Source organism: Mus caroli, chromosome 13, assembly GCF_900094665.2.
Source record: "Mus caroli chromosome 13, CAROLI_EIJ_v1.1, whole genome shotgun sequence".
Taxonomy (NCBI): domain Eukaryota; kingdom Metazoa; phylum Chordata; class Mammalia; order Rodentia; family Muridae; genus Mus; species Mus caroli.
The window spans coordinates 105624255-105643370 of NC_034582.1; the positions used below are offsets into that span (position 1 = coordinate 105624255).

A 19116-nucleotide genomic window follows, 5' to 3' on the forward strand; every position below is an offset into this window, starting at 1 on the left:
GGGAGGGGAGGGGAGGGGAGGGGAGGGGAGATCATAGTCAAATTCTCCACAGATCAGACCACATGGTCATGAAGCGCATTCCTTTATCCTCCCAAGTCTGTATCCGCCATCACAAAACTGTAAACTTAAAACATTAAAACACTAGTGTGAACTTTAGACACAGTTGTCATGTTGAATAGTCAAAGAGTGGGCCATGCCAGCAAGTTCTTGCCAAGCTGGGTCTGTTAGTCCTCATTCTCTGAGAAGTTTTTGAAGTGATCAATCTGGGTTTTTTTTTCTTCTTTGTTTCCAGGTTTTCTTTCCTTCATCCGTCCTCCGTCTCTGTCTCTGTTTCTCCCCCCCCCCCCCGCCCCCACCACCACCACCATGTAGACAGGAGCATGCACAGGGTTGTTCATGATGGGTTTTCTCTGACTCTTTCTGTAGAGTGGAAATAGAATTCTGTGCTCCATCATTCTGAGCCATCGGCAGGGCCCGTCCATTATCAACTACGACGATGAGAGTGGGAAGACGTGTGTCCATATCGCTGCAGCTTCCGGTTTCGGAGACATCATCAACGATTTGGCAAAGGTCCCTGAGTGTAACCTGCAGGCTCTGGATGTGGATGACAGGTATCCATGGCAACTCAGGAAGTGCTAGGAATTGCCAGTCATCTTCTCCTAATGTTAACCTTAAAATAAAGATGTTGAAGGCCATCCTTTCCGATTATATCCCTAATTGCTGGTAATATGGTGCCTGAGACAACAAGCCCTGCTCTATTTTAGTAAGAGGAGGAAAAATCATTGTTGTGGAGAGGGGTGACTACAGCGCTGTCAGATTTTCCACTTTCCACTGAACACAGGCAGTGTTCTCAGAAGGAGAGCTGTTGAGCTATGTGGGCCCTGGTTCTTAATGAAGTTTGTATTTTCTTCTCGCCTGAGTTATATTGTAATGGCCATAATTTCTTATCCAGAGTATAAGAGGTATTTTAATTTAAAGCCATGGACCTTAGTAATGAGGATTTTCTTTTCAGTCGTTGATGGCGCTGGCAAAGGAATCTGGGACGGGAAAGGTAAAATGATTTGGGGCATGTTTGGAACCCAGTGGCGGATTGCACTAGCATCTTGTAAACATAGCGCTCATCACTTATAATGACGTGCTTACTCGCTTTTGTCTAGATTAGGCACTGAGCCCACAGAAATGTAAGAAAAAAGTACAACAATAAGTAGAACTATTGGAAATACATGTAAGGATTACAAACTATCTGAGGGTGTATTTAACATTTTCTATTAAAGTACTAAGTACATAATCTTCGACATCCCAAGAACACCTCCCCCTGATATCTTGAATTCTGTTTGTGTGTGTGTGTGTGTGTGTGTGTGTGTGTGTGTGTGTGTGTGTGTTGGGGAGAAAAGAGTCATGTTTCATGGAGATCTCAGAGGCTGTAATTGGCTAACCTGATGATCTTTTTTATTGAAGTTGAAGTCTACTTTTTCCCTAAGAGCAGGTGTTGATCCTGAGGAGGTAAGAAAGGAGGGTGTCAGTGAGATGAGGCGAGACATAAGAGATCCATAAAGAGAAAAGAACACGTTTTAACATCAGGAGAGGAAAAGAAGTTTGCCTACTTTAAAAGTTTCTAGAACCAGCTCAGAGCAGACTCCTCCCAGTTTTGCAGAACTGCAACCATTATCCTGGGCCTCAGAGAAGAAAGCAAGCCTGGAGAGGGAAATCAATACAGTCGATTGGATGGGGTGAGAAGGGAAGTCCAGTTTCCTGGAGGCTCCATGCCACTGGCTAAAACATTTGTGTATTCTCCATCTTGTATTCTCATGTTGACCACGACACTCTGTCTGTCCCATTGAAACCATGAGATTCTGTTAATAGTTGAACTGTTCAAAAGTCAACACAAGCTTAAGTCATCTCTCCACCTCTTTTCATCTTTTCCTCTTCTAGCGAAAAGGTTTTCCTAAAGAAAGACTTTGTGGGGAGAGGAGAAAAATAAAATTGCAGTAAGAGATGGGTAGGGGGAGGAAGAAAAGAGAGAGAATTTAGAGCACTCATCTGCTGTACATTAAGGCACATCGGAAAGCAGGCAATGGTGGTATACCCTGAAACCATAGCCCTCAGGAGGCTGAAGTAGGAGGATCACAAACTGGAGGCCAGCATGGGCTATAGCATCAGACTGTCTCAAAAACACCCCATTCAAAAAATGGCCAGCAGGACGGCTCAGAAGATAAAGGCTCTTGTCACCAAGTCGCATAAACTTAGCTCTATCCTACATAACAGAAGAAGGGAACAGAGTCCCACAATTATTCTCAGATCTCCATCCAAGTGTCATGATACACAAGCATGCACGAATGTACCCACACAAAATAAATAAATGTAGGGGGAAAGCTAAGTCACAAAATATGTTTAAAATGTTTAAGTATGATAATACTCACCGAAGATTAATGCCTTCTCACAAATACGGCAGAAGCAGCCCGTGTGTTTCAAATGCCCCAAATATCATCAGTCTATGAAGTCATAACTAACTTCAATAAACAACTTGTTTCTCTTCAGGGAGGACAGCCTTTTATCAGATTCTCCTCTGTACATACTTCTGGGAATTCTCCATGGATGTTTACAGACGTCACAAATCAACCCTTAGCTAATGAGAGCTGGAGCAACCTTGCACCCTTCCACCCATCATCCCTCACCACCCAGAGACCACCACATCACCCAGTGCTGGTCTCTGCTCAATTGCCTTAAATCACAGGTCCTGACTTTTCCCTCCTCATTGCAATGGCTGAGGCCAGCCTGCTGTCCCTGCAGGGTGATCCTGCAGCCTCAAGATAGGAAAGGAACTGTAGCTCAGAACCGGTGTCACAGATTTGCCACGGAGGCTCTCAGTGTGTGAGTCGGAGGTGTTGTCAGTGTGTTCCTCTCAGTTCTCCATACCCCTTCCGTGATGGAATCACGGAATTAAAACAGTTGGTCTTAACAAATGTAAGGCAGGATTTAGTTTGCAAACCTTTGAAATGAATTGTTGCATGCTAGTAGCCTGACTAGACCAGTGTTCAACCCTCTATCGACTGAATTTATTGACAATTTTTTTCTCTAAATGGAGGGAGTAATCTGCATAGTCTCATCTTTAAAATATTGTCTAGAGAACTCTCTTAAGTAGAATGGAACAAATTCTACCTATTTCATATTGAGATCATATTCAGATGCAGCGTGATGTATCACTGAATTGATGAGACATTGCCCTCTAAGTTCTCAACCTGTGGGTTACAACCCCTTTGAGGTTACATATCAGATATCCTATATATCAGATATTTATATCACAATCCATAATAGTTATGAAGTAATACTGAAAATAATTTTATGGTTGGGGGGGTCACCTCAACATGAAGAACTATATTAAAGGTTCACAGCATTAGGAAGGTTGAGAACCACTGTTCCAGTTGAGAACCACTACAGTCATAAAGAGCAGAAGGATAGTTAACAGACAGAGAACATGATCAAAGGATGTGGTACCAGGGCCAACACTATGTACTGAGATACTCAGGTCCCAGGCTCTTCTCGGACCTCTTCCACCTGGTGCTCCCATACCTGGGGCTTGCTTGACCCTCTCCGGCATGCTCAGGACCCTGGCCCCAGAACCAGGAGAGCCTGCTATGACCAGGCCCTTCCACGCTGCCCCAAGACTGCCTCCTTTCCTGATTGAGAAAGAGGAAGCTTGGTCATTCTCTGCAAGGGAGACCTCATTCACAGTAATGATATCTCTTTGCCGTCCTAATCCCAGTCCCCAGAAAGAAAAAATAATAATGTCATGTGACATTATATCATCAAAATAGGGCCTATCAAATCTTGACTAAAACTATAGTAGATTCGAGTGCCTCGTCTCTTCCCACAGTGTTTTCCAAACGCCTAATGGCTGAGGCTTCTCATCACCTCTGATCTGATAGAAATTTCCCAGATAGCAACTGCAAAACTACAAGTTCAAAAACTTCTGAGCACAGAGCAACCTACAGCTACAGCTAAGGAAGAAGCATACAGTTAACACACTCTGAAGAGATAAAACACTCTCTCTGCACCCCAACCCCACTCAGAGGTTAACTCTTTATATATGTTAGCTTAGCCACAGAGCCCCAAAACTTCTGCTTTAAATGAAAGGTTCTAACGCACACTAGAATGCTTAAAGAACACCCCCTCCCAAACAGGATATCAAATGAACTGTCCAAATTCTCACTCCTCGTAGAGCTTTGAGAAGCCACAGTACAGTGTTACCCAGAGTTGACTTGTCCATAGGATAATAAAGAGGGTAAGATCATCAAAGGATCCTTTTAGCACCCTTTTGGCTGAGACCCTATGGAGCTTGGGTGCTGGGGTGTGTGCTGTAGATACAAACAACACAGTGAGAGTTCTTATTTCCTTCTTCCATGCAGTGTAAAGTACATCCAAGGAAAAGAGTGGAATATTCACTATATACAGTATGAGTGCTTTGTTAAGACCAAGATTCTTAAAAAATAATAACAATTATATTACCTATAATTTAATCCTTTTTTTCCAGCATGGAATTAAACCTGGGCCCTCAGTATGCTAAGCAAGCACACTGCCACTGAGATATCAAACCAGCCCTATAATTTCTCATGTTTACCATCTAAGTACACTAGTGGGAAATTTAACCTCCATCCCTTTTAGGCTGACTATAGAATTTTCACAACACTAAAACATCTAAGAATAGAGGTGAGAGATGATCCTCTTGATACATGTCTTTGTCCTTTCCATCTGATGAGGCTTCACTCTCTGGGCTGTTCATTGGAGCATGGTGATCGAGAGCTGCAGGGATTCCATAGGCTAGACACATCACTCCGACAGGCCCCTCCCTCCCACTAGCTCCACTGAAGAAGCTAAGTCCTAGGATCTATTGTTTAGCCCCGTAGGCCTTTATGCTCTCATCAACCTTGGTTTTTAATGGTACTGGGGTTCAAATCCATTCATGGTATGGAATGCTCTACTATAGAGCTATATTCTCAGCGCTCTATCACCCTTATGTCATATCTAAGGGGGGACTCTTTGTTTAGGATTGGGGAACCCAACTCCATTTATATGTGCAGTTAGATAACTTGCCTTTGCCTCAGATCTGCTCGCAGTTTTGAGCCTGACTTTTGGAAGCAGGAAAACATTACTTGCCATATTTACCCTGACACACCTCTCCCCTAAGATTAAGGACAAAGCCAACCATGCCTGTAAATAGAGGACAGGAGAAAAGTGTAAAATATGCAGTTACGTTAACCAGGCAGTGGTGGTGCACGAGTTTAATCTCAGTACCTGGGGAGGGAGAGACAGACTAATCAAGGCCAGCTTAGTCCACAGCGTGAGCTCGAGGATGGCCAGTGATACACGCAGAGAAACTGTATCTCAAAAAAAAAACAAAAAGCCAGGAAGAATATACAATCACACTAATAAATAGTATTGAGAAAAATGGGCCACAAATTAAAAAGGCATATATCACACATACCCAGAGATAGGAATTTACTAACCTTGGCTAGCCTCAAACTTCTAATCATGGTGCCTGGGCTTACTGGATGCTGAAATTATAAAGGTGAGCACCGTGTCAAAGCACATTTCTTATTTTTAATCTAAATAAATCTAGAAAAAAAATTGCTAATTTTTCTTTTTAATCTATATCCACAAAAAATAATCCCATTGTTTGGGTTTAACTTCTAGCTTGTATAGATTATGTGCAAACACAACCAAAGTCAGAAGAGCCCCATTAACCCCAGTGCTGCCTTGTTATAGTGGCATATCCCCCATCCTAAGCCCTGGGAACCATAGATTAGTTCTCTCTATAGTTTCTTCCTTCTGAAATGTCATTTACATGTGACTGTAGGTTGACTGCCCCTTAGCCGCCATGTTGTGATGGGAAGTATTTCAGATTTCTGAATTGTTGCGATTTCGGAAGACTTTCCTAAATATCATGAGACATCTTAAAATGAAACCAATTGTAAACACAAAATGTGTTTAAGCACATAGCCTGAAGGTAATTCTATACAGCGTCTTGAGTGCACTTAAACTTCAGCTCTGACTGGTCATACAGGGTCAGATATTGAATTTTTCCCTTGTGACATCCAACACGTCAATGCTCAGAGCACTTCAGATTTCAGGTCTTTAAAAGAGGGAAGGTCCCTTTTGAGATTGGCTCATGTCACTTAGTAGAATGCACCTGACTGTCGCACATTGGTAGTCTGTTGGGTCATATTCCACAGTATAGAGGAGCCGGTTTGTTTATCCACTAGCCCATGGAAGGTTGGTGGCTTGCTTCCAGTTTGGGGAAGTTGTGGTGCCGTTGCTATAAACATTTGAGAGCCAAATTTTCATTTCTCTACCTAGGTAACTAGAAGTGGGGATTTCTGGGTCACATATTCGGGATATATTAAGCCTGTAAAACTTCTGCAAAGGTTGTCTGCAGGTTCCAGATCTTCTGCGTTTGTACCACCATCCGTTATTACGAAGTTCTGTTGGGGTTTTGCCTGATTTTAGACATTTAAACAGGCAGGTGGTATCTCTTTGCCATTTAAATTTGCATTTCCCTAGTGATAATTTTGGTGTTGTCGAGGCAGGGTCTCTGTAGGGCAGATTGGCCTGGAACTCACTATGTAGCCCGGACTGGCCTCAAATTCAAACAGAAATCCTCCTTCTTCCCCTCCTGGATGCTAGGACTCCAGGTGTGTGCCACCATGCTGCCTTGACAAAGTGTCTTTGAGCCTGTGGCATTTCATCTTGAATATCTTGCCTCCCATACATCTTTTCTGGTGGAATGTCTATTCTAATCTTCTGCCATTCTTCGAGTTTCTTTTCTTGTCATTCAGCTCTGAAAGCTGATATACATTCTAATTATAAGCCTTCTGTTACAAATCATGTGTGATTTGTAAATATTTCCTCCTGTTGTCTGAGTCGTCTTTAGTTTGTTAAGAAAACACTGGTTTTACAATTTAAAAAAAAAATAGTTAAGTGTTGGTGACTATTTGTCTTCTGCTTAAAAAAGTTCTAAATATGAAGGAGATAAAGTGAAATGTAATTAGATGTGGATGGTTTTCATTTTTATAAAAAAAATCACTAAAAACAAGATTGAATAACAAAACTTTTGAAGTTTGTATAGATGATCGATAAATGATCAGTCAGTATCTTTAATATGTAAATACCCCCACTTAAATTACTAAGAAAAACATTAATACTCTAAAAGAAAAATAGAAACTGTCTATAGTATGACACATGCCTATAATACCAGCATTAGGAAGGCTGAGGCAGGAGGATGTTATATTCAGGGCTAGTCCATGCTATACACTATGTATCTACCCTTTTTATAAATAAAAAATAAATAAATAAAGGCAAAAATAAACAAAAAGCATTAAGAATGACTTCAGTGAGGAAATTTAAATGGCAAATTCAGCCTTTCTATAAGGAAACGCATAGGAAAACAACATCCAAGAATCATTTTGCCAACGAAATTAACAAAGATCTTAAAGACTGAGACATACTTAGGCGTTCAAAAAGTAAGGATTCGGCTGTAAGAGGGTAAACTGTGTCAGCATTCCTAGAAGGCAGTTGGCATTGTGTATAAAGAGCCTTAAAGCCACTCGTACTTCCTCTTCTAGGGCATTCTTAGGAAAAGCAGAGATGGGAAAGGGAGAGAGGCTGCACAGAGGTGGAGGGAAGTGTCGTGCACACACATGCATGCACACACCCATTCCTCCCCATGCTGGGTCCATGTGCCCTGCTTCACACTGTGGATCTAAGGCTGTTGTCCTCTTTCTGCCTGACTCTGGCTGGAAGCCAGCCATGGCTAAGCAGCCTGCAAGCTCTGACTCAGCCCCTCGTGGTTCCTCTCTGTCATCCCTCCAGGACACCCCTGCACTGGGCCGCAGCTTCTGGCAAGGCAGAATGTGTCCAGTCACTGCTGGACCTGGGCATGGACAGCAACCTAAGGGACATTAACGAGAGCACGCCCCTGGCCTACGCCTTGTACTGCGGTCACACGGCCTGTGTCCGGCTCCTTTCCCGAGAAGGCCGGTGAGTGTATCCAGTGTCTTCCTCTCAAAGATTTACAACATTAAAGTTTTTATAAACCACCAATATGTAAACCCAGCAATAATAATAATAGTGTGTGTGTGTGTGTGTGTGTATGAGAGAGAGAGAGAGAGCATGGTTGGGGGAAGGAGATAAACGTTAGAAAATAGCTTTCAGTGTGAGTTCCAAAGCTGAAACTTATGTCATCAGACTTGATGACAGACATTTTTATCCACTGAGCCATCTAGCTGGCTGCGGTAATTTAATAGTATGAGAGTTACATAAGTAGCATTATTAATTATCCAATTAATTATGTACACTTGCTGTCATCTAGCATACAGTGAAATGGTCTCCATTGTGTGGCACTCAATGATAGTAACAACAAGCTTGAATCCATCAGCTATGGTTCAAAGAACTTACCCCCTCCCCCACTTTCTTCCCGCTTTTGCCTTAAGTCACTTCTTCCAGAGTTATTTTACACTCTCAAGACTTCCTGAAGACGCCAAAGGCCTTGCAAAGTCTAAGTCACACCTTCCACCATGATGGTGTCAAAATATTTAACTGAGAAAATTTCCATGAAGAATTTGTTTTGTTATTTGTTTAAGTACTAATAAATATGTGATTGCTACGTGTTAGAACAAAAACCACATTTTAATTAAAACAATATTGCAGTTGTAATCCTGGGATTCTGGAATCCCAAGCAGGAGAATCATTTGGGGCCAGTTTGAGCTATCTGTGTAAGGAGACACCAGCAGTAAATGAATGAATGAACAAATAACGTTTCATTTCATTTAATTTGCTATTTTCCAAAACAAAGAAAATTAGTAAGAGCAGCCCAGTTTTACGTTCTTGGCATATTAATTACATTCTTGACAATTAAACCAACCTTGCTTGAAGCTTGCACTGTGGTACAAAAATTTCATCTGGTCAAAGCCCAACATCAATAAGGAGAGAAATTTTCTCTTTTTTTTTTTTTTTTTTTTTTTTTTTTTTTTTTTTTTGTGTGTGTGTGTGTGTGTGACAGGGTTTCTCTGTATAGCCCTGGCTGTCCTGGAACTCACTCTGTAGACCAGGCTGGCCTCGAACTCAGAAATCTGCCTGCCTCTGCCTCCCAAGTGCTGGGATTAAAGGTGTGTGCCACCACCTATGGGCAATAAAGAGAGAAATTAATGCCACCAAAATTTTCACTCCTCTTGTCACACTAGTACCAATTACTATTCAGTCTACAGGTCTGTGTCCCTCTGGGCTTTTTTTCATGCAAATCTGTACAAGCTTTCAACATTAGAATTTCAAATCCTACAGTGTGGGGGTAGGGTGGGAGGGGGGGTGGGGCTGGCTGGGATCAGATCTCAAGGCAAGATAATGTCATCACAGCTACCTGGTTACTGACCAAGAACAAAATTCAGTTTAAGCACTGCTCCTGCGAACAGCGCGCCCGTCAGTTGTTAGGTGCTGCGCTCAATGCAGAATGAGACTGAGAAAACAGAGGCACGGCCGTCTCAACAAAATGGCGTGCTCAAATGAACAAAAAAGTAATAACAAATAGAATATAAAATGAAAATAAGTGAAAAGTCAAGAAACTTTCCCAATCCTTTGATTTCAAACCAAGTAGAGTGTGCGTCTATACGCACTAAAAAAGTGTTTCATTTATAAATTCAGAAGCAGCAGCATATCGCTGCACTAGTCCAGAAACTATTATGAAAAAAACAAATGAAGACAATAGATTAAAAATTTTAGTCAGCTCTTTCCTTTTCTCAGCTTCTTATATGATATGGTAAGATGAACACTCTGGAAAACCTTGTGTCCGAGCCACACCCACTAAGTTTTTCTAGAATTCCATGTGTTGTTTCATCGTTCATATATTCTGCTACATGGCCAACTGAGTGACTTGGGGAGTATCCATTCCGGGCAGTCATTCATTTGGCCATGTGACTTCCACAGTGAAAGGAAGATTTAAAAAATGTATTAACAATTTAAAACTAGAAATGGCTCTGTGTGTGTGTGTGTGTGTGTATACATTCATAGTGAGAAAATATCCATTGTCTGCATCCAGATTTAATGCTGGTGTGTTTCAAACAGACTAGAGCATCTTGCTCTGAAGGGTAATATTGTAGTCTCCCTCTTGGCAGCTGCATGCGGGTCCAACACTCAGGTCCAACTTCATGGTTGATCCCTACTGCAGAAGGCATTGGTTTGACTAGGCCTCAAAAGAGAATAGCCCAGACTTTCCAAAGTGCTAAACCAGAGCAGTGCCTCAGGGAAACTCAGCTCGAGCCAGCTGCCAGGCAGCTGCTGCTACCCCTTTCCCATCTGAGTTTGCTTGTGAGTTGAGCATTGCTCACATCTGCCACACCCAGCCTCTGGCACACACAACTTCCTCTACCCTGGGGCTCAAACTCTAGGTCCTCTCTGCCTGTTTCCTCTAGCAGAGAAATTTTCAGAACCATATTTAGGGTTGTTTTGTTTTGTTTTGTTTTTTTGTTTTGTTTTGTTTTTAAGATGTGAAAAACAAACAAGTAAGATTCTAAGGTGTGCCATACCTGTACTGCTGGAATCCTGGGAGCACTCACTCAAAAGATAGAAAACCACAGTCACAACAGCTTCCCGCCTCTTTCTGCCATATGAGGCCTGAACTTACACCTTACGTTAATCCTGAGATCTGCCAGAGAAAAACCAACACCACCATTTTGGGCCAAATTTGAAGCAAGCTTTATTAAATATTAAATACCAACCAAAAGATGGACTTTGGTCAGGACCACTCCCTGGAATTTCCAGCTGAGTGGCCGAGAAACAAATCTTGCAGGGGTTTATATAAAGAGAAACCTATAGTCCACTACAGGAGACTTTTGTTATATAGCAAGAACTACAACTCCCAGCATTCCAGGAGGTTACCTGGTCCTTGGGCAAGTGGAGCCTACAGGTGACATTTCAAGCTTCACCTGCAGTGAGAGGCTCTGTCTCTAATTAATTAATTAAAGTTGGACAGGAGACATGGTTCAGCAGGTCAAAGGGGCTTGCTGTGCAAGCTTGCGATAAAGTTCTGCCCTTTGAAGGCCACGCAAAGGTCAAAGGGAGAACCAGATTCACAAAGCTGTCCTCTGACCTCCACAGACATGCGCCCGGGCATGCAAGCACCCACACTTACATACACCGTCCATACACAGATATCAGCCTAAACACACAACTCTCATCTCAAAAGGGATCAGAGATGGGTTATTCTGAAGCTTCGGATAACTGGCCAGGGCCTGGAAACATAGATTTAGCTCACCTCAAAGTCTCTAAGATGAAGTTGTCATAGAAACAGAACACACCAAGTTGCAAATCAAGGCAAATACATTGACAGAAACTTTGGTAGACATGTTAGAAGAGAGCAGGGGAGTTTCTGTTAAGGCCTCAGGTACTTTCTGCCATTCTCTGCCTTTTGGTTGATTGCTCATACATATCACATGATTGATGTAGAGGATCAGAGAAGAGGAACCAATGGCTACTAAAAGGGTTTTAAATGTCCTGAGATAATCTGACTCTGGACTTGTAACATTGCAACCCCCCCAGGGGTTGTGGGGGGAAGAGGATGGGAAGTGCAGCTTCTCCCTGAGAACTCTTATTCATACACACGATTATAAATAAATGTCAAAGATTAAATAAATAGGTAAGGTGACAGACACAGAGAAAGGAAGACACACCACATCAATCTAACCTCCACATGCAGAGAGAGGAGAAAGGAGGGAGAAGCGGGGAGGGAGGGAGGCAGAGGAGGGGGGGTGAGAGCAGAGTTGGGGTGAAGTGACTTCCTTCCATGCATTATAGGGGTACAGTACATATATGTATGCTGCTGCCAAACAGCAACAACAAAATAATGTGAACTCAGCCCCTGAGAGATGTGGGTAGCCCATGACCATGAGCACAGAACTCAAGAGCCTGAAGCTAAGAGATTACAAGTTTGAGGCTACGTTATGTGGAGTCCCCACCTCAGAGAGAGAGGAGAGAGAAGGGAGGGGGAAGGGGGTGTGTGGGCTGAGGTACCACCTATGTAAGGAGTTAATAGAAAATGGGAGTTCTTATGCAAAACCTTGACTTGAAGACAATGGGCAAGTGTGCATGAGCCCAGGCTAGCTCATCAAGCAGATGGAATGGGGTTTGGGGTGTCCTATCTTGTCCTCTCCCCCATTTCCTGGCCTCGCGTGGCATTCTTGTTCTTTCCCATTCCTCTAGAGCAGAGCCTGCTAGGCCTCTTCCCTCCCAGAACAGTCAACCCCAAAAGAAGGAAGGACGATTCAGCGTGCTCAACCAAATCTTCTGCAAAAACAAGAAAGAGGAGCAGAAAGCCCATCAGAAAGACCAGAGCAGGGCCAGACCTAAGGAGGAGGAGACCTCGGAAGTCAATGACATCATCGCCACCTTTGACAGTGTCGTGGATACCAACTGCCAAGGTCAGCCTGGTGACCAGGTCGACATGGTTGTCTTTAAGAAGAGGACCTCAGAGAATTCAAAGTATCTCTTGCCAGAAAAGAAATCCCTGGCCCGCAAGGGGCTCCCACCAATCAGGACCCAGAGTCTCCCACCCATCACCCTGGGCGGTCACTTCCTGACAGCCTCCCAGGGAGCCGTGTCCCATGCTGGCCTGAACGCTGGTCCTCAGCATACTGCCCAGCGTTCTCAGAAAAGTCGAAGCGAACAGGACTTATTAAATAATAGGACTGGCTGCCCGGTGTCACTAGAGAATCCCTGGAAGGGTGACACCAGGCAGGTGTTCTCCTGCAAGGCTTGGACCGTGTCTTCTTCCGATAAGTTACTAGACAGGCTGTTCGCTGGCCAGCCTGGTCACCAGGAGCTCTCTGGGCCACCACATCTTCCTCATCTACATAATCCCTCATCAGGTAATGGCCTTCATTCTCCCCTCAAGGCCTCCCTAACACTTGGAGTGTCTCATGTAGAGTTAAGCTAGTAACTGCCAGGTGAGTAGCCTGCAGGCAAAAGCAATAAAAAAAACGGGAACTACAGCCGCTTTTAATTTTGTCCTAGTTTGAAGATTTCTGGGAAGTGAAAACTTTCAGCTTTTCTACCCTGACTGGGCTGAGGTAAAGAGTATTGCCAGTTCCCCCGGAGTTGTGTAGCACACTCATTCCCAAGACATTAATTTATTTGTATGGTTAGTTAGTCTTGTGTTTTAAATCATCCTTCAGCCCCCACTCACGATCCACCCCAGCAAACCATTGTTGGGATAAAAGGCCTTGCTTGAACCTGTGTAGAAAGGCAACATAGTTGCACATTTATGGTTTGTGTCTTCCCACACACCAAAGGCTTGCATGGCTGCTCTCCCTCTCCCTTCTTACCTCATTCACAGCTACCAGTGTATTCAAGTTTTGCTTACGCTTCCAGACACATGTTATACATTTGTGTCTACGTCTATGTTTATGAGCATAAAAGGGCCCTCTCTCATCCTCTCCCATCCCACTGCTACTGACGGGTTCCAGGAGTCTCAGCTTTTCTGTGTGACTATTTTGCTCTCAAACTCAAGTAACTTTGTCCTGGGCTTTAAAAATAATTTCTTCAAATAAACACGTACTATGTAGGCATGCCCTTGTAAGAGTTATCATCTAAAGAACTTAAGAGTTTGTTGCTCACAACATTGATCCCAGCACTCAGAAGCCAGAGGTGGGTGGATCTCTGTGAGTGTGTGTCAAGGCCAGCCTGATCTACATAGTGAGATCCTGGCCAGCCTGGTCTCCATAGTGAGGCTCTTTCTCAAAAACTTAATTTAAAAAAAACCTACATTTTATATGCACATAAATATTATCCATATACCTTAGTATTCCCCTCATTATACATAATACATGTAGTACATAATTTATTTTGTCACTTACTTTTTGAGAGGGTTAGCATAGAACTTACTACATAGCTGAGGATAACCGTGGCTCCTCTCCGACCTTCACCCTTCAAGTGTTGGATTATAAGGTTATGCCATCTTGCCCAGCTCTTATTTTTACTTTTAAAAATATTGATTTATAAAGGATTCTGAGGCTGTAGAACAATTTCCAAATTCTGCCCACTCACACAGTGCCTTTTGGTGTTTGTTTAGACGAATCAGTTACCAATATTTACAACTTAACATTTTACATTAAACAGATATAAAGATTCTAGTTTCTCTTGAGAAATTGAAGCCAGCATTCTCACATGACAGTAACCAATTAGCCCTGAGTAACCAGTGCACTCTTGGCTGCCACTGTGCCCAGTATTATGCAGAATTGTTTACACCACTCGCTCTTTCTCAATATACTTCAGGTATTTTTCATAGTAGGGTTATAGGGAGAAAATTATATTTTTATTTAACCCATATTTCTGTCTAAGTTTGAAAAAGGAAAAACTGAGTTCTTTTTTAAGTATAGAGGGTCATGTTTCTGTTTGGTTATAGAACTTATTAATTACTTTTTAACTCATGTATGCATACGTAATGCAGATGCCTTGGAGGTCAAGGGGCAGCTTTGAATGCTATCCTCAGGAATGCCACCCAACTGTTTGAGCCAGAGTTGGGGTTAACTAATTAAGTTAGACCAGCTGGCGTGAACACTAGGGATTCTCCTGACTCTACCTCTCTAGTGCTGGGGTCACAGGATTACAACAGCACAGCCAGTACTTTTGCATGGGTTTAGGGAAACACAGATCCTAGCATTTGAAAGATACTTTACCAAGTGAGCCACTCCCTTGTGGTGGTTTGAGTAGGAATGATGCCCACAGGCTCATGTGTTTGAATGCTTGGTCACCAGGGAGGAGCACTATTAGGAGATGCGGCCTTATTGGAGGAAGGTGTGTCACTGGAGTTGGGCTTTGAGGTTTCAGCTGCTCAAGCCAGGTCCAGTGTTTCTCTTTCTCTCTCTCTCTCTCTCTCTCTCTCTCTCTCTCTCTCTCTCTCTCTCTCTCTCTCTGTCTCTCTTCTTGCTGCCTTTGGATCCCAATGTAGAACTCTCAGCTCCTGGTATAGCACCATGTCTACCTGCCTGCCGTCCTGCTTCCCTGTCATGACAATAATGGACTAAACCACTGAAACTGTAAGCCAGGCCCAAGTAAATGTTTTCCTTTATAAGAGTTGCCATGGTCCTGGCAATTAAATCCTAAGACATCCCTCTGCCCCCTACCATCCTGTTTTATATACAGCGTGGTAGGTACTCCTTTGTCATTGACACACTTGATGCATGAAGCTTTTAAAGAAGAGTGTGGCTCCTTCTCGTGTACATAAACATGCATGTTAGATCTTTCAACAGAGGATAATTATGGATGTGCACATGAAGGCTATTTGTTGATATCTGAGATAAACCTCTCAAGATTTTGCTTACCCCATAGAGCACTGAAATCTTGGCCTGGATGATGTTTTTATGCTGTTCCTGCCAGAGTAGAGAGGGAGCACGCAGTCCTACCTCCTTTGACAGTCTGGTGGCTGCTGAGGCTTCAATGGAGCCTTCCTTTTGGACTTAGTTCTGGCCTGGCCAAGCTTATAATGCTTCCATTAGAGAACCTTTTGAAAACTTGGAAGTCTTGTTCTTTTCTCGTCTATTTAACATAAGTGAGGTTTGGGTTCAGCTGCCTAGAACAGAAAGCCAAAACAGTTGCATCCTGACTCAAAATATAGGGAAATGGCTACCTTAACTGTTGTCAAAGGGACACTTTGACTTTTACCAAATTGCTGGAATCAAGTGTTTACAAAAAAAAAAAAAAAAAAAAAAAAAAAAAAAAAAAAAAAAAAATGGGCTGGTTGGGAACAGGGCCAAGAAACAAGGCAGGAACCCAAATCTCAGACCACCGTCCCCTGGCCAGGGTTTGAGAGAGATATGGGGTATAAATGCTGGAGCCAGAGGAAAGGTGACTGAAGGCCAGGTGACTAGTGCATGCGTCATTCAACCTCACAGTTCTTCAAAGATGTGTCCAGAATGGTGTCGTGAGCATGATCTTCGGGTCAGTCAGATGTTGCCTTCTTCCCTCACAGGGTCCCTCACCAGACTTGGTCAACTCATTAAAATCCCCTCAAGCCTGTGAAAATGCTCGAAGCAAATGTTAGTCGTCATAACCGAGACGTTATCTAAGCCATACCAGTGGAGACTTAACAACATACCACTCAGCTGTGTAACCACCAAAATTGGTGATTTTTGTTTTCATTTGTTTTTGAGACACAGTCTTTTTCTGTATCCCTGGGATTTCCTATGTAGACTGGGTATTCCTTGAACTCATGACAATCCTCCTGCCTCAGCCTCTCGAGTCCTGGGATTTTATGCCTGAGCTGCCATGCCCCAACACAAAACTGATGCTTTTTAAGGTTGATTAGAAGCAAATAAATAGTTGGGTGTCACCACACATGTTCTTACCCCTGGAGGGGGCAGGGTCAAAGCAGGAGAATCAGGAGTTTAGTGCCAGCCTCCTCTACATAGTGAATTTAAGACCAGCTTCAGCCAGTCTCTAAACAGATCGAAAAAGGATGGGGGGCAGGGAGGACTAGAATCATGGAGGCTTAATAAGAAACAAAATTCAAGAGAGCTGGCTAGTGTAACTAGGCCAAGGCCAGCTGCATTCATCGGTGGTGATCAAGGGCGGGTGCTGTTCTCTCACAGAGCATTCGAGACTTCTGTCTTGTTATTTTGAGTGGCTCTTGAGTCCTTAAAAGATGAGACTTGGGGGCTGGTGAGATGGCTCAGTGGGTAAGAGCACCCGACTGCTCTTCCAAAGGTCCGGAGTTCAAATCCCAGCAACCACATGGTGGCTCACAACCATCCGTAATGAAATCTGACTCCCTCTTCTGGAGTGTCTGAAGACAGCTACAGTGTACTTACATATAATAAATAAATAAATCTAAAAAGTAAACAGTTTAAAAAAAAAAAGATGAGACTTGGACTTCAGTAGATACATACTTAGAATTCTAAGGCCTCCTTTCATGAACTCATCTACCAAGCTCTCAGCCTTACTCTCATGTGGAGTAAATCTGAAGTAGGCATTTCCCAGACTTTCGGTGAATGTGAAATCATCAGAGACACAGGTTCCTTCCATATGCATGCCCCTCATCCTGGTCTCTAGCTTCCTCTCTCTCCAGGTCACTTCACAGTCTAAGCCAATGGAACAAGAGGAAGGAAGGGGGTGGGAGGATGTCTCCCATCTCAGTCTCCTCCCTCTTAGACGTTCTCTGCCCCAAGACCCACACTTCTGCTTGCATCTCACTGGCCAGATCTTGGATCACACACTCATACTACCTAGCTACAAAGAGGATTGAGAACTGTCCTGTTCAAAGCTGGGTACCACGTTCTGGCCTCCAGCTAGACTTCTGCTTCTAAGGGAGAAGAAAGAGGGTAGACATTGGGTAGGAAATTAGTCGACTCCGCCTGGCATACCAACCAAAGATGTCTACAACATTTGAATAGCAGGACATTTAATGCAATTGATTTGGGATTCACTTAGTCCCCAGAGAAGTCATGAGTGAGATCTTTGGGCTGCCAGAATGGTGAAAAGGAGACATGAAAATCACCAAGGGATTTGGAAGAAATGAACAGGATTTATAGCAAAAAATTCGTTTTGTTTTGTTTTAACCAATACTTCCTATGCTAGTGAAAGCGAGGAGCCATTCGAGAAAACTGAGGAACGAAAGCACAAATCTCCTAAAACTCCTCAGGCCCAAAATGAGCTTTGAGGGAGGCAGATGATGCAGCTGGATGACCAAGCAACTGAATTAGGGGCCTCCAGAATGTAAGCGAGCACTCTGCCCCCTGGAATCCCACCTCACCTCCTAAGTTTCTATCACATCTTGACAGCTTGTCGGATTAGGAATCTCCCATGGACTAGACACTCCCCAAAAGCCCCATCACTGCACATCGCTTCACGGAGAGCCAAGTCTTCAGCACATGAGATGACCTTTGAAGGTCATTTCAATCCCCGGACCATAACAGGTCTCCTCTGAACTGTTGTGGGTAGCTGTTAGGATTAAATGAGCTGAAGGCTGGGGAGATGGATCAGTGCCTGACAGGAGAGTGTGAGAGCTTGCGTTTGGATCCCTAGAAGCCATGAAAATGCTAGGTAGTGTGGCATCCCCGGGAGACAGAAACAGGAAACCCCAAGAGCAAGCTGCCTAGGCAAACTAGCCGAATCAGCTAGCTCTGGCTTGACTGCAGACCCTGCCTCAAAGACTAAGGTAAAAGAATGATCAAGAATGATTAGTGACACCGACTTTGAATTATCACGTGCACGTGCATACAAGTGCATGCAAAATATGCATAACTAACAGCACACACAAACACATTCACACTACACACTGACACTCATACACACTCACACTACGAACTCACACATACTGTACACATATTCTCACACACTACACACACATACAAACACACTCTCACACAAACTTACACTATACCACACATACACATGCACACAACATCACACACACTCATACAATACCACATACACACACTATACAAACTTCCACATTGTATACACACACACACACTCACATACATGAACTACACATAAAACTCACACAACAACACACACACACATATACACACAAGGGAACAGACTGAGTTGTTATAGACAAAAGTAAACCAGTGAGAAGCAGATGCTACCAGACATATGTTTTGCTGTTGCTGTTGTTTTGTTTGGGTCTGGTTGGTTGGGTTCTGGTTTTGGTTTTGGGGGTTATTCATTTGCTTCTTGTTTTCTGAGACAAAGCCTCACTCTGCAGCTCAGGCCTTAAACTCACAGCTATCCCCCTGCCTTAGCCTACCAAGTGTTGGGAATAAAGGAGTAAGACATCATACCGACCCTTCATTAGTCCCTGTGCTTAGCCCTACAACTTAAAGACAAGTGGCTGCTAATGGCCTTTATTTTAAAAATAATGAGGTTTAAGCCAGGTGTGGTGGCATGCCTGGAGTCTAGTCACTGCTACTCAGAAGGTAAGACTTCATAACATAGCGTAGGTCACATGGTGAGACCTAGGAAGGGAGGAAGGAAGGAAAGAAATAAGGGAGGGAGGAGGGAGGGAGAGAGGGCAGGAGGGAGGAAGAGAGGAAGAGAGGGAAGGAAGGAAGGAAGGAGGGAGGAAGGGAGGGAGGG

At 43.4% G+C, this 19116-nt stretch overlaps 1 protein-coding gene across 1 annotated transcript in view; it reads left to right on the forward strand.

Annotated features, from left to right (window-relative positions):
• Ankrd55 (ankyrin repeat domain 55) overlaps positions 1-19116 on the forward strand; it is a 97138-nt gene that overhangs the window by 69036 nt on the left and 8986 nt on the right. The window contains exons 7-9 of the mRNA XM_021180417.1: positions 427-611; positions 7867-8034; positions 12244-12908. Coding sequence (XP_021036076.1) covers positions 427-611; positions 7867-8034; positions 12244-12908 — 1018 coding nt within the window. The remainder of the gene's footprint in view (positions 1-426; positions 612-7866; positions 8035-12243; positions 12909-19116) is intronic.